At 48.5% G+C, this 13,290-nt stretch overlaps 1 protein-coding gene across 3 annotated transcripts; it reads right to left on the bottom strand.

Moving 5' to 3' along the window:
- Positions 1–532: 532 nt before the first annotated feature.
- On the bottom strand, positions 533–11,548 carry ATP6V1D (ATPase H+ transporting V1 subunit D). Of its 3 annotated transcripts, none has more exons than XM_078607220.1 (10): positions 11,199–11,548; positions 9,434–9,480; positions 9,032–9,149; positions 6,645–6,724; positions 5,803–5,870; positions 4,433–4,477; positions 3,750–3,853; positions 3,035–3,101; positions 2,592–2,670; positions 533–2,274 (listed from the first exon to the last, which is right to left on the bottom strand). In XM_078607220.1, exons 2-10 carry the CDS (start codon positions 9,472–9,474, stop codon positions 2,136–2,138), a joined length of 741 nt encoding a protein of 246 aa, XP_078463346.1. In that variant the 5' UTR covers positions 9,475–9,480; positions 11,199–11,548; the 3' UTR covers positions 533–2,135. The 3 variants fall into 3 exon arrangements, with proteins under 3 accessions (XP_078463346.1, XP_078463347.1, XP_078463348.1); XM_078607221.1 differs by having other exon boundaries at positions 10,887–11,233; XM_078607222.1 differs by lacking the exon at positions 533–2,274 and having other exon boundaries at positions 2,588–2,670; positions 11,199–11,288.
- Between the last annotated feature and the right edge of the window lie 1,742 nt (positions 11,549–13,290).

Raw genomic sequence — 13,290 nt, 5'->3', positions numbered from 1 at the left:
GTTGTATTCCACAAATATGCCCGACTGAGGGCAGGCACAAGCCGGCGTGAGTAGGTTAAACGTTGAGTTTTACAAGGGCACCACGGGGTAACTAGCCCCTCCCCACCCAGCCCCCTCGCCTCCCCCCCTCGCCTCCCACCCTCGCCTCCCCCCCCTCGCCTCCCCCCCCTCGCCTCCCCCCCCCTCGCCTCCCCCCCCTCCCACCCTCGCCTCCCCCCCCTCCCACCCTCGCCTCCCCCCCCCTCCCACCCTCGCCTCCCCCCCCTCCCACCCTCGCCTCCCCCCCCCTCCCACCCTCGCCTCCCCCCCCTCCCACCCTCGTCTCCCCACCCTCGCCTCCCCACCCAGCCCCAACCTCCCTGCACGACGGACGGACACACTAATCCCTTGTGGGCTGGTGTAACCAGAGGTTCCTACCAGTAACAGCAGCCTGTGACAACCTGTTTGTACATGGTAGACAAGAGTAAAGGACTGCATTTCTTGTCTCCAGCCAAGGGTATTCAACAAAGTGCGACACCATGGCTGTAGGGGGTGGGGGTCAGGCAACATAATTTATTGTTTATATATTGTTGTTGCTAATATCAACACGGTACAATCACAAGGCGAGACTAAACTGGCACAGAACTCGACAGAACTTGACAAAGCAAACGGACGAAACCTGTTTTTTTTGCAGCACGTGATGCCACTGTTCACATCCAGAGCAGTGGCTGGGAACCTACGGCTCCACAACCACACGAGGTCTCATCATGAAAGGGCTAGCAAACAACATTCATTATTGTATCTTCGCCGCACTAATCAATAGAATAGTTTCAAGCTGGAAACACTTTCAAATTTTTAGTGCTCAAGTCAACTGCGAAAGTCTCTTCATACTCGTTTAGACACGCGCGTCCACTGGTGTTTGTTCACAGACATCCCGCTGCTGAAGGTATCGATTCATTTTCATCCATTGGTAAAGTTAACGTTCCACCCTCCTCCCCTCCCTCACCAACCCCGATCTGGAGGAACAAGGGCTACGAAATGACCAAACACAATATCCACACTTGCTGTTAACACAGCAATTTAAAATGCCACCCGCCCCATCAGTAGACCTTGCCCATTCCGCACTGAACATGCATATTCAGGGCTTATAATTATTTTTAAGTTTAACGATTTCCCAGTATTTTGCGCAGCACACGCTGCATGCTGAACAGATATTCGACCAAAATGCGTTGTGACGAGAGTGTGTTTTGTGTATAAGTTTGTGTATGCGTGCATGTGTGAACAGGTCATAATTTTTAGTCGACGCTAAAAATTGTTCAGCTTGCTCACATGTAAATCTGCTCAACGTTATGAAAGAAATGTCCCGCTCATAAGACGGGCCAACCTATGACATTGCCTTGCTCAACAAGGCTCAGTGCTGGGTTGAAATGCCAAGTCGAGCAACCTATGATGTGTCACTTTCTGAAGGGCAAGTCTCTAACAACAGCAGCACAATTGTTAGGCTGAGTCTCTTAAAAGCAACACTTTTGTGCTCAATTAAAATTTATATTGGATCATCTATTTACGCGAGTTATTAACCCCCCTTCCACCCCCCATCGGCCCTGCTACCAACGGACAGAACAAATACATTGAGCCTTTCAGGCTTAGTTGGGAAGTATTGGACAGCACTGGGTGCGTGTGTGTAAGCATGTGTGTGTAAGCATGTGTGTATGTGTGTAAGCACACACGCGGGCGTTCGACACTTCACGTGGTCTCAAGGTGCACATGGCCTGGCACAAGCGTCGTGGTGACGTCACCGCCACTTAGTGGCGAATGGCGGTTGTTGTGTGCAAGCGTGTGTGTGTGCAAGCGTGTGTGTCAGCGTGTGTGTGCAAGCGTGTGTGTGCAAGTGTGTGTGTGCAAGCGTGTGTGTGCAAGCGTGTGTGTGTGCAAGTGTGTGTGTGTGTAAGCGTGTGTGTGTGTAAGCGTGTGTGTGTGTGTGTGTAAGCGTGTGTTTAAGCGTGTGTGTGTGTGTAAGCGTGTGTGTGTGTAAGCGTGTGTGCAAGCGTGTGTGTGTGTGTTCGCTGAAGTGGAGGTGTGGCAGGCTCGCGTGCTTGCTGGCTCAGCGGGCTTGTAGCGGGACAGGGCACGGGCCGGGGGGGGGGGGGGCGGTGTCGTCAGTCGAAGAGCAGGTCCTCGTCCCTCTGCTCGTCCAGCATGCTGGCCACTTCCTGCTCGCCGGCTGTGCGACGCGCCTCCCTCAGCTTCTCCTCCTTCGCCTTCAGGATTTTCTTCTTCTCCTGGATTTTCTTGAGTCTGGAGCGCAGACAAACGTGAGGGAGAAAGATGAATAGAGGGAGGAAAGAAGGGCGGTAAGAGGGAAGGAATACAATAGCGTGAGTGGAGGTAGATAAATGTCGGGGAGAGGGGTCTCGCAGTCAAAATAACGAGACATTTTTTTCAAATTGTGTGCAAAACTATTTCAAGAGCCGCAATGCAAGTGGTGAATACGGGACGGTGGTGGTCCTTAATAAATAACGTCACGAAGAAATCCTTTAATGAGCCGCATGCGGCTCCGGAACCGCAGGTTTGCCGACCCTTCGTTGAGGGAGAAGGGGGGGGGGTGACCTCACCGGTAGAATTCTTCTCTCTCACGCTCGTCCAGCTCGGAGATGATGTAGGCGAGCGTGCGCTCAATTCGAGGGATGATCACTGCGGGTGCAGCAGACGCGCACGCACACACAGACAGCACGAGTCGTCCACCTTGCTCTGTCACAAGTTCAGCAGCCGCAGGTTTGCCAGGATAGTGGGGATTGTGTTTTGATCAGTCCTATTAGGTGCCTGATGAAACTCTGGTGGCGCTGCCAGGTTGTAAATATGCCCCTCTAGTAGCCGATAAGTACAACTAAGGTGCATGCAGTGATGGATTGCTGGCTGTTGTGTAAGTGGCAGGCCTCGTGTGGCTGGGAGCCGGGGGAAACAAAGTGTCGTGGCCCGTTGTTCTGGCTTGTGGGGCACGTGGGTTCCCCCAGCCGTGCTGGGCGGTGAGCCAGACCCTCGCCGCCGAGGCTCTCACCGTGCTCGATAGCGTTCACCCTCCGGTTCGTGATCTTGATGGCCTCGTCCAGTGTGACAAACGAAGTCTGCCAAGAAAAACAAAGTTTTGATTTTCGCCATCGTCGTCGTCGTCCGTCGTAGTCCACTGGCTCGGACAAGGCATCGGTGTCTCCCAGGGTCCTTGAAGCCGATATTTTTAATTATCTTATATCACACCTTGAAACAAGCTGGTGGCGTGTCCTAACGGCAGAGCATTCACCAATGAATGCCGGAGGTTTAGAGTTTTAATCCAGCAGTCGCCCTGATAATTATTACTACGAGTGTGATAAACATGGGCATTAAAGGATCCCCTGATGTCAATTGCAACAGTAGGCCATTGTGTGCTGGCGTTAGGATCCAAATTTGCCAAATTCCTCAAAATGGAACTATACATTGCAATCACCACCCTCCTACTAACGCCCAAAGTCGCTCTTGAAAATTAGACTTATCACCTCGTTAAACAAAATAAACATTAAATAAAGTCTGAATTGAGTAGCATTTGGTGTTGCGTTGATGCTCGATGTGATGTCAATAACATTACAAACATCACATCAGCATCATTCATACTGGGTTTGGAACAAAGGTGATCCAAGTACTGACCCCACTAAGTGCTCATTTGCCATGCCGTCCTTAATAACAGCGCTTGCATTAACAGTTTATAAAGGCTACACACAGTGCGGATCTCCATCTTGTACCTGCAGCGAGGCGAGTTCTATGAGCAGCTCCACGGCCTTGCCGTAATTTTTCTTCAGCTTGGCCAGCTGCTCCCCGCCCCGTGCCAGCCCGGTGAGCTCATAGCCTGCGCACGGAGATCACAGCGCCCGCCCCGCCCCAGTCAGTGAACAGCACACGCAAGCAACGGGGCTCCTCAGTGCAACACCGCACAACTCGGAGCTCCGTCAGAAAGCCCTGGTTGCTGGAGCGTAGCGTGTGTATGGATAGAAGAGGAGAGAGGCAGTATGTGTGGAAGGGAGTATAGTGAGAAGAGAGGAGAGGGGTAGGAGAGTGTGTAGATGAGAATAGAGTGAGATGAGAGGGGAAAGGTCGGCAGAGATGAGTTCGTTGGGGATCTTGAAGAGATCTATGGGACCTTGATTTGTCAGTACCAAGAGGAAGGGAGCGAGTATGATATTAAAGTTGAACAGGGATTTGTATTGGAGTTACGTGGTCGAAGCTACGGATGCAGGCGAGGAATTGAGCAGCAGTATTTTGGATATTGCTTTCACGGAAAACAATGCATTGCATCATGATTTCTGAAGCGAGCGGCAAGATACAGCAGACGCAGTCCACATATATAGGCGAGCGGTCGGCAGTAGGAGCCACCGAGCGGTGTGCGCACGTGTGAGCGCCACATTTGCGACGTGGTTGAGCCACTCACTGTCTCCCCCCTCGCTGTAGTGCTCGAACACAGGCAGGGTCACACCTGGGGGTCACAGAGGTCAGGTCACGGACAATCACACAGAGACAACGAGCAACACGCGTCCAGCCAGGCCCACATGCACCCGGTGGTAATAGCCATGAAACCGAGGCAGCTGGGTGACTCGGAGATCGTAAAGATTGGCACTGCCGGGAGCCTGGGTTTTGAATACACAAGTGACATATCTATGAACTCTTAGACAAGTAACAATGAGCTGCATGAGCTGCATAACAATTCACCCCCTCTTAGTTATTCAGATCAGAGCTGACACAATTCGAGATTGGGAGCCAACCACTCTACTGCATCAGCAACTACTAATTTTAGGCCAAGTTAACCCAAGTGAGTCCCAGTCTTGGTTTAAATACCAATTAACATCAGTATTAATAGGTGTAAAGATCCGCCCACCTTACAAAAGGATCGTCACAAATCAAGAATCGTTAAAAGAAAAAAATCTACCTCAATTATAATTTATGTCCATAAAATATTGTGCGCATTAGAAACTGCATTTTCATTTTTATACCGTCAAAGCTGCTGCAATAAAGCCATGGATATAGTAAACTCTTGATTATTCAGAGTAATGGGGGGGGGGGGGGGGGCGGGAGGGAGGGAGCAACGGTTCAGATAAAACATCACGGATAATCCAAAATGTATGTAAATTAGGTTATAAGTCGTATTTATATTTTACATATGTAGAATGTGGGGTGAAGATGGAGAATACCTCATCTGTTTTTTTTCTATGCGGGAATAAAAACTCCTCTCTGGCCTCTATTTGTGCCGTGTAGAAGGCCCATTGCCCAAAATGTCACCTATTATGTGTATACTTTTTTGTGTTAAGGTAGTCATATTGACGAATGTGTTGGGAGTATTTTGTTACTGATGTTTGTGCACCACTGCCAACGGCAGTATTCCCAAATGATGCTTTTAAAACCGTTTCTTAAAGTCCCGAGTCGAGAACAGTTAATAGCTGATCGGTGCATGTCAACGAGAATGAATGAGCATGGAATAATATATTTAGTATATACAGTAAAACCTTGGATTGCGAGCATAATTCGTTCCAGAAACGTGTTTGTAATCCAAAGCACTCGTATATCAGGTGTGATCACGTGACGCTTGGCAGACAAAGCGTATACACGTACTACTCGTATTGCAAGACTTCGCTCGTTTATCAAATTTATATTTATTTAAAATGTTTGCTCGTCTTGCAAAACACTCGCAGACCAAGTTACTCGCAATCCAAGGTTTTACTGCATCTTATTTTTCTTCACAAGCACGGTTAATCCACAACCTGAACAATCGACACACGGATAACTCAGAGTTATCGTTGCTCATACCGGCCACATTATCCTTCTTGGCTTTCACCTTCACCTGCGCCCGGTTGACGTTCTGGATTACGGTCGTGCTGTGTACATGGGTGCGCGTGCACATGTGCATGTGCGTACGTGTGTACAAGTACGTGTGTGCATGCATGAGTGCGTGTGTGTACATGTTAAGAAGGGGGAGGGATTACACAAAATTAATACAGATGACTTGGATCCAGTTGCAGTTATATTCTCATCTCACTTGGACATTATTTAACCCAAAAATATTGATTAAGCACTGTGCTTCCGTGAGCCACGTAACTTTAGTACAAACAACTGCCCTACTCACTTGATGACTCAAGAATCTCGGCAAATTATGGAAACACAACTTCTCTTGGCCAACTAGAGTTTCTTTCAACTTAAAAGTCCGACTGTAGAGTCGGCAGTCGATTAAAACGAGACCTACATCAGACGGTTATACAGCAATACAAAACATCTAACACAATACAATCAATAGAGCGATAACAGGAGCAACAGCAATACAATCTTGATTTGAAGCTTTCGTGACTGCAGGAATCCATACTCTTTGGTTCTTTCGGTAAAGTCACGTAGGTACAAAAATAACAGATCACGATGTTTTGATCGCAACACAAGCAATTGTTATCAGGTGGGACAACCACCGCAATGCAATGTTAATACTAAGAAAAATAATACCAACGAGACAAAGTATGTCGATTTATTGTGGAATCGAATTGCGACCCTGAATCGTGGCAAAATATCGGATGGCTGCAGAGCAAAACGTTGGCCAAACAAATCCGCTTCTGACACCCGCCTACCGATATCTCCCACTCCAGCAAATATCCGCGGTCCCTTACCTGAAGTCACCAGCAGTGAATTTGGCCTCAGCCAAAGAGAAGGCAGCCTCCCTCATGACGTCACCCATCAGCATCTTGGTCTGGTGTAAACAAAGACAAAGACCCACGTATAGCCTTTAACCCATAGCCCAACAGATTGTTGGGCAGTGCCAGATTAAGCTAGTGCGGGGCCTGTAGCATACGTTGTTATAAAGGGCCTCCAAATAAAAAAAACACATTAAATTGTTTAACTTGCGTAAAGTAATTGCATTTTTTCATTTGTTATACGGCCAGATAATACGACATCGCTAACCTTAAACAACCAGTCGTTCATAAAAGTTGAAGGCGGTATCGTACTATAGTAATAGAGCAAGTGCAGAATCACGGAACCAGAATTGATAGCTTGAAAGCATTTAGCGCGGGGCCCTTGAAAGTGCTACTTTTGCTACTAGGATAATCCGACCCTGCTGTTGGGGTAAGGGCTGTTAGATAGCACCTATGAAAGCCGGCTTGGTTACACGAGGAAGAGGGTGGCCGCATTTGTCTCCCCAGGGCTGATATTTACACACCGCACTAGTTACTAATTTAAGGCCGAGTCGACCTAGAGGAGACCCACAATTAGTTAAAACATTCTCCACTGTTATTGGTCACGAGTGGAAATCGAACTCAGGTCACCCGATTCGTTTACAGACAGAACAGACAAACTGACGAACAGAGAATGCAGAATTGCTTTCAACCCGAGTTGGAAAGTATTCATAATAAAATCTTGATTTGAAGCTTTCGTGACTGCAGGAATCCATACTCTTTGGTTCTTTCGGTAAAGTCACGTGGGTAGAAAATAAAATAAATCACGACGTTTCGGGCGCAACACAAGCGTCCGTCGTCAGCCTTAAATGAAAGCTTTCACACCTGATGACCGACACTTGTGTTGCGCCCGAAACATCGCGATTTATTTTATACCTCCGTGACTTTACCGAAAGAACCAAAGAGTATTCATAATACGCATTACTGTGTTGAGAAATGCTTTATCGAGCTTTTCAAATGAGCTCCTTGGAGTTAATGCTTCGTCTATAGTACAACATCTGGGCAAGCATTGAACGCTGTGGTTATGTGCAACCAAGCCCGAGTGATAAAGATCAGAAAACCGGTGCAAGTCTGTTGGTGTTGTGGCATTTTCATTCGGGGACAAAAAAAATGACTTTGAATACCTGGTGGCTGAAAGGTCAACCTTTCACCCTTCCAGCCCATATATCCTCTATTCATTATCATGTTGCATACATACATGTTCCTATGACCAAATCACCCAGAGTACACCAAATATCGTCCAATCTTGGAAGCTAAGCAGGTTTCAGCCTGGACGGTGCTTGGCTGTGTGATCACCATGCACAAACAAGTTGTCATCGTGTTTGCTGGGGCTCCGTGGTTAGTATGAGATGGCGTTGCAACAAAATAAATTGCTGGGGCTGTACTCCCCCCACCTTCACAAACCCACATGGACCAGCACAATTTAGTATGGTTAAACAACCACCAACGCCATGACAGCGCGTGCAGGCTTTCACCCAGCAGTGCGTGGACAAAAGAGGCCATGCATTATTATTTTATCACGAGTTTTAAGGACGCTGCGATTGTTTTCATGGCATTCCTGGAAGACTAAATGTTCACAAAAGCACAACCAGCAAATAGCACCTGCCCCTCACCCACATTGGCACTGATTTGTGCAAAGTTGTTGATTGCATAAAGATAGCACGTGCTCACTCAGGGAGATTGCAACCACTGGGAGGTTGAGCAGCCCCAGACGTACAAAATCTGCTCCCCAAATTAAACACAACCACATTAGCCCGTTTATCGTTGTTTGGGTTATTTTAGCGATAAGCACGCGAGTGGTGACTTTTCACCAGTTTATTTGTTAAATTTACTTTGATTTTTTTTAAGCTAATGGTGCAACGTGTGACATGGTTTGGCTTGGGATTACAGTGGGCCTTGTGGCATTTTTTTGTATGTTGTGGCAGGGTGAAGTTTGGTGTTGCACCGCATGCCTTGCATGGTTTGTTACGGCCCAATGTGGCACGGTGCATGGAACTATATGGCGTCCTGTGGAATTGCGTTTCACGATGTGATGTGGGTAGTGCAGTGTGGACATGGGTTTGTGGTGGAGTGCTGCTACATTGTATGGTGTAGCATGGTGCGGCGTGACATTGTGTAGAGGCACTGACCGCATGGTGTGGCGTGATGTAACATGGTGTGGCGTGTCACGTTATCATGTCATGATGTGGCAAGACGTAATGTGGTATGATGTGGTGTGACAGTGTCCCACTGTAGGGCATGGTATGGTGTAAGGTGGCGTGGTTCTGCGTAGGGTGGTGTGTTATGGCGTAGCGTGTTTCCGCGTATGACGTGCGCTCTCTCACGTCGATGATCTTCTTGAGGATCTGTCGGAAGCGCATGGAGAGCGCGTCGGCCTTCTTCTTCAGCAGGCTGCGTCCCGTCTGAGCTCCCTTCAGACGCGCCTTCATGATCGTCTGAGCCCTGCATCAAACACAAAGATCCCCCGTATAGCCTTCACATACTGTTGAGGAAAGTGCTGTTAGCGAGTACCTATGAAGGCCAGCACGGCACAAGAGGGGGTGGGAGGCTGAATAAATTGTCGTACTGTGTACTGAGATCCTATGCGCCTGGGTCTATGCTCAGCGTCTTCATCGACCCGCACTGACCAGCGCGGTGAAGTATGGTCAAATAAACCCCGTGACCCGCGCGGCATTGGGGAGGCCCTCATTCAGCAGTGGAATGATAAAGGCAGCTCAAATACTCACATGCGGGAAGGGAAAACGTCGATACGGTCTTTGCCCGACATGGTGATCTGCGGGAGAAGAGGGGTGAGAGAGAGAGGAGGGGACGGAGTTGAGGGTAAGAAACAAAACCAACCAGAGACTCCACTGCGGCTGAAGGTGAAGTCCTCGATTCGGCCTATGACGACGACGACGATGATGATGATGAAGCTACAGATGCGAAACACTGAAGATCGTGAAGATGGCGATGCTGATATAAGACGTAGGCCTCTCCGGTGTTGTATACTGTGAAGGGCCATGCCCGAAACGGTGATTGTTATTACTTGTTATCTATTTTAAGTGCACAGTATTGTCGATTGTGTTGAGGGTTTTTTGAATGTAGATACACTCTGAGTGAATAGAATGGAGCTGTATAGATGAATGCGACATGGATTGAAGGTGGTGGTGATTCGGAAGGCATAATGTTTAACGAGCAACACATATGTACAGTACTTTAGATGATGGTGGTGATCATAATGACGAATGCGAAAAACTGTCCATAACAATTACGGTTTACACATAGGAGGCTTTCGCGACCAATATTATGCATAATAAAGGTTGTTGGGTTAGATCGCGTAAAAATAAATGTGTCGTAACCCTCCACAATACGACACAGCCAAGAAGGTTCGTCACGGAGACAAAACATGCCAATTACTTCAGCCCACCGGTGTGTTGGAGAGTAAATCCATAAAATTTACAACCCCAAAACCTTTACTTACGTACGATCATCGTACTGTAGTAATTAACGCTAAGAGGAAATTAACAAGGTCGGTGCTGCTCTAGGGTATGAAATTGAGGGGAGGTTTCAAATACGTATAACAATACTAACGATTTGCAATTATAATTAAACAGGAAATCAGGACGGTAATGTACACTGACAATAATAACCCTAATAATATTTAGCAAGGTCATACGAATAATTCTGCTGTATACACTCTGATGATCTAGGTTTAATGGTCAATAATACAAATACGTACTCAGGATGGAACAGGACTGGAGTACCATAGCCTATGATGATAATTACAAATAACGATGAACACTATGAATTAGGAATTACACTTTTTACAGTTGTAGTGGGATGTGACAATAATCAATGCGTACCAACGACGAACGCTAACAATTAGTAACAACACGAAACAAGGCTGCCGCTGCTGCTGCAGTGTACACTACTACTACACGATGGTGATCGGTAACATTACGAATCATAAGCAGAAACATGACTATTGCACTTTACACTCTTAACATTGTGACAAACGCGGACGCTTATTGATTAACCGGCAACGATAGTTAATTAATGATTAATCATAACACCCCCTCTCCTCCCGATAGGATAGCGAGGGAAGACGAGAGCTTGTCCCGTAGGCTACGACGGCGATTGATGAGGAACACCCCAAACAACTCAGAACTTTGTCAAATTTTCTTGCTGTGGATTTCACACCTGATGATGATTGCTTGTGTTGCAGTCGAAACGTCGCGAGATTTTTTATTGTTTTATATTTGTATTATTTGATTATTTCCCTTCTACGTGACTTTACCGAAAGAACCAAGAATACGAATCCCCGCAGTCACGAAAGCTTTAAATCTGAGTTTTAACTCGGAACAACCCAAATGTTAACAATAAGGAACGCGTATCCTGCACTGTACACTGCACTGTACACACAAATTAATGACCGCTCACACGACGGCGATCTGATCTTAAGAATTACAAATAACGCCGCTGACAATGCGAACAAGACTCGTTAATAATAACCTCAGTAGTGTAGTAGTCGAAGTAGAAGGGAATTCGACTCCGCTTGCTCGCTCCGTCTCCCGCCCCGGGTCGTTCCGCCTCTGCCCGGCGCGATCAGCCCCGAGCCGCTCCCAGCCGAAACCTCGCGACGACTCCTTCTTTGTTTGTCGTGGCTTGTTGAGAAACACCGCTGGGGGTGGGTGTGGGGGAGGGTTTTGTTGTGAATATTTGTGAAGGAATAAGAAATTAAAACGAATTCCCCCTCGCGCTGTGAGCTGATGTGTGAGGCCTTCGAGATCAGGTTGAGGACTTGCGGTCACGTGATCAGTGGGGGGGGGGGGCACCACCGCCTGTCACGTGATGAGTGGGGGGGGCTACCACCGCCTGTCACGTGATCAGTGGGGGGGGGGGGCACCACCGCCTGTCACGTGATGAGTGGGGGGGGCTACCACCGCCTGTCACGTGATCAGTGGGGGGGGGGGGCACCACCGCCTGTCACGTGATCAGTGGGGGGTGGGGCTACCACCGCCGGTCACGTGACAGGCAACGAGTCCAAGTCGATTCGTTCAACGCTGAGTAGGGGGGGGGGGTGATCGAACCCGGTCAATAGAAGTTATTACTAATATCGTGAGCGAAGAATGTTTGTGTGTAACGCGTGTGACGTCACTCCACGTTGACCAGCCCCCCCTCATTAATAATCGTGACCAGGTGACGTTACTCCAAATGGACCCCCCCATTAATAATCGTGACCAGGTGACGTCACTCCACATGGACCCCCCCCCCCTCATTAATAATCGTGACCAGGTGACGTCACTCCAAACGGACCCCCCCCCCTCATTAATAATCGTGACCAGGTGACGTCACTCCACATGGACCCCCCCCCCCTCATTAATAATCGTGACCAGGTGACGTCACTCCAAACGGACCCCCCCCCCTCATTAATAATCGTGACCAGGTGACGTCACTCCACATGGACCCCCCCCCTCATTAATAATCGTGACCAGGTGACGTCACTCCACATGGACCCCCCCTCATTAATAATCGTGACCAGGTGACGTCACTCCACATGGACCCCCCCCCTTCATTAATAATCGTGACCAGGTGACGTCACTCCACATGGACCCCCCCCTCATTAATAATCGTGACCAGGTGACGTCACTCCACATGGACCCCCCCATTAATAATCGTGACCAGGTGACGTCACTCCAAACGGACCCCCCCCCTCATTAATAATCATGCGCGGGTGACGTCACTCCACATGGACCCCCCCCTCATTAATAATCGTGACCAGGTGACGTCACTCCACATGGACCCCCCCCTCATTAATAATCGTGACCAGGTGACGTCACTCCACATGGACCCCCCCCTTCATTAATAATCGTGACCAGGTGACGTCACTCCACATGGACCCCCCCATTAATAATCGTGACCAGGTGACGTCACTCCAAACGGACCCCCCCCCCTCATTAATAATCATGCGCGGGTGACGTCACTCCACATGGACCCCCCCCCCTCATTAATAATCGTGACCAGGTGACGTCACTCCACATGGACCCCCCCATTAATAATCGTGACCAGGTGACGTCACTCCAAACGGACCCCCCCCCTCATTAATAATCATGCGCGGGTGACGTCACTCCACATGGACCCCCCCCCCTCATTAATAATCGTGACCAGGTGACGTCACTCCACATGGACCCCCCCCCCCCTCATTAATAATCGTGACCAGGTGACGTCACTCCACATGGACCCCCCCCTCATTAATAATAAGCGGGTGACGTCACTCCACATGGGGGTGGAGGGGGGGGGCGCCTCCTCCCCCCTCCTCGGCGTCAACTTACAAGCCTCAAGACAAAGGCAGAAGAACCCTCACGTCACGCGGTCTCCGTGTTGAGACATCGACAGCTTCCCACCTTGTCGGGAAGTACCCGAGCGGTTTTTGGTATATGCAGATTGAGGTCTTTATTTATATAGATACTGGAGAAATCCGATGAGCTATAAAGTTATTTTCTCCCAACAGATGTCCAGTAAGGGGTACGGGGTTAGCAAGTTACAACAACAAAAAAACAATTAACAAAAACACGATAGGAGTGAAAAGTATAGGGAAGGTAAA

The sequence above is a fragment of the Lampetra planeri genome, chromosome 27 (assembly GCF_965212315.1).
Source record: "Lampetra planeri chromosome 27, kcLamPlan1.2.h2, whole genome shotgun sequence".
Taxonomy (NCBI): Eukaryota; Metazoa; Chordata; class Hyperoartia; order Petromyzontiformes; family Petromyzontidae; genus Lampetra; species Lampetra planeri.
The sequence above is the reverse complement of the archived record's forward strand: the minus strand, read 5'-3'. Positions and strand labels throughout refer to the sequence as shown.